The 2,717-nt window shown below is 31.4% G+C and overlaps 1 protein-coding gene across 1 annotated transcript in view; it reads left to right on the top strand.

The window, feature by feature from the left end:
• The window catches only part of LOC105163964 (tyrosine-specific transport protein), a 7,648-nt gene continuing 5,864 nt past the window's right edge, over nucleotides 934-2,717 (top strand). Inside the window, 3 exon segments of the mRNA XM_020694867.1 lie at nucleotides 934-1,405; nucleotides 2,233-2,273; nucleotides 2,704-2,717. The exon segment at nucleotides 2,704-2,717 is cut by the window's right edge and continues 4 nt beyond it. Of these exon segments, the coding sequence (XP_020550526.1) occupies nucleotides 1,072-1,405; nucleotides 2,233-2,273; nucleotides 2,704-2,717 (389 nt within the window). The 5' untranslated portion in view covers nucleotides 934-1,071.

Genomic DNA, 2,717 nt, shown 5'->3' with positions numbered 1-2,717 from the left:
TTAGATGGATTTTTTTAAAAAATTAGATTTAATTGTAGAAATAATTATTTTTTGTAACGTTACGAGTACATATCCTTTAAAGGAATATTAATGTATCTTATCCCAGCGGTTTACTTGTAAAATCTGGATCCTGAATGGAGTATTTATAGTTTTACAAAGCGTGGAAGGTGTTTGTGGAATTCGACATAATTTCAGGAATTATCAATATAATTTATCAAAATTTACTATATTTTTTTGGTTTTAGGAGTTAAACAAGACAAAATTGATTATTATTATTATTATTATAAAATACATAATATAAATATAGTTCATAAGTACAAAATAAAATACTACTTCATCTCTTTCAAATTTATTACCTCTTTTGTAGGGGTCATAACAAAATATTAAAACCGCCCCAAATCACCCGAGCTAGATTGGATGGAACTATGTAATTTTAAATTTAGAATAAAATTGCACCGTACTATTAATTTGATTTTAATTTAAAACTTAAAAAATTTGTCAAAAATCGAACCGCATCGCTAATATATAATTAAAATTATATATATAATAATTAATTTCTTAAAAGAATTTTATATTCAGACTATATAATCACAAAATTCATATATTATCAAAATTCCACATGTGACAACACCTATTTTTAATAGAAAAAAATGCAATTAATCCCTGTGATATTTCAAATAAGCAAATTATCTTCTATAAAAAATATAGTAATCTACTTTCTGTATTTTTTAAAATATAATAATTTACTTCTTTATATTTTTTAAAATAAAATAATTTATCTTCTTATATAAAAATATAGATTATTTAATTTTAAAAATATATAAATAAATCACTATTTTTTTATATATATAAAGAAATAATTTACAAATGTTAAATTGCTAGTCACCCATATTTAATATTGAGTCCAACGTCACCCAAAATCCCATCAAAACGAAACGAGCGACGAAACATTAGAAGGGCCCACATCATCTTCCCCAATCCTACAACATGGGATGTCTGTGTGCCACATCAACGAGAAAACACAGACACCAAGAAGGCCTTCTACAGGAAATCAAGAAACACCGATTGATGATGGGCATGGTCCCTTCCTTTTCATCATTTTCTTTAGCATGCACTCCCAAGTTTTCACTTTATGGGAATCCAAAACTCTTTAGGAGAATCAAGAACCTCAAAATATTCCCTACATGTGCAAATTTTGATCCATCAAGAACTCAACAACCGTTGTTAAATCATAATTTTGTTGATTCTCCTTTGAGGGCATCAGTAAAATGCTTCTCAAAGGGGCCATCATCGGCTGGACAAGAGAATCAGGAGCTGGTACAACAAGTGGATGCAGAGGGACAAGTTTATGAGTTCGAGAGGCTGTTTTCAAACCTCAATCAAGCCACATTGAAAAGGGAACCTGGTATGATTCAGAATACACTGTTTTCCCTTCATCCCTTTTGTTTTTACTCTTGATTATTTTGATGTTAGAACTGCAAGAAAGCTGCATATAGTAGGAAAATGTGATGAAATTAGTCTACTTGAAATCTGACCTGTACCAAATTACAGAAGCAAGTAAAAATGTGGTGGATAATGTGCAATAATATGGAACAGTTTTTGTTATTTTTCAAAATTTTGAGTGATAAAATGGTTAGAAAGTAGGAAAAGAATCTTAGCGTCACGAGCTCTATGAAAAATATAGTGCTTGTTGGAGTTGTATTTTTGTCATTTCTGATCAGATGCTTGTATTTGTGCATTCTACAATTATGATGCAGCTGACTATTGCTCTGCATTTTCTTGAAATGGGTTAACTATTATGTTATTCAATTTTCCTGTCCGAAGTTAGCTACCGAAGTTAAATGTGCTTATGAAATAATGGTTGTGATTCTGGCTTTGTGGCAATAGACCACCCTGTGGAAGAATCTATGTTCTTTTAGTTTACTTTCCAGGTACAATAGCTACTCTGTTACCAATTTGGATGCTTATTGTACTTTTGCTAGTTATGATTAGTGTTGATGTTAAGATTACTTCTCCGAATTTGATTTGCCCACATAGTGAATGTTACTGATATTACTCTCACTTGAAAAGGAATAATGCTATCTGAATTGTATAACAACTTTTTAGTTCATTTCCTACAATGAGGATGTCTAAAATATTTTGATGGCTGTTTCTTTGGTGTATTTTTTGTTGCCTTGACCGTGGTGTCACATTTGATGGTTAATGATAACTCTTTTGTCTATTATTACCCAGGAAGCCTAAGCAGTTCGATTTTCCTTGTCGCTGGCACCACCGTATGTTCCTTCTACAGTTCTACTCTCTTGGACAACCTCAGTTTGTTTGTTTGTGAACAAAATTTTGATGTTCTCTCGCAGAATATTTGTCCATCCATGATGCTATAAATTGCCAAATATTAGTTACACATGGCTTCTTGAATATCAGCCATGCCAAAAGGTTATGATGTCGTCTATCCTTAGTAAGTGTAAATGCTCTAACTGGAGTATCCAAAACAGTGACTAAAGAGCTACAGCAAAATTCCTTGATTACGGTGATGAAAAAAACAGAAAAATGCTTTGCAAGTGGTTTCATTTTAGCAATTTAAGTCAAATTCTGAATAACCAAACTGAGGCCAGGGGCCAATGAATCAATTGTTTTCCATGAGTATATGTTTTCTGATATTTTAACTGCTTCGTTTTATGACATGAGTAAGTTTGCAATGAACAGGTAGGTGCAGGGAT

The sequence above is a fragment of the Sesamum indicum genome, linkage group LG6 (genome assembly GCF_000512975.1).
Source record: "Sesamum indicum cultivar Zhongzhi No. 13 linkage group LG6, S_indicum_v1.0, whole genome shotgun sequence".
Lineage (NCBI taxonomy): Eukaryota > Viridiplantae > Streptophyta > Magnoliopsida > Lamiales > Pedaliaceae > Sesamum > Sesamum indicum.
Note: the sequence above shows the minus strand (reverse complement) of the source record. Positions and strands in the feature narration are given on the sequence as shown.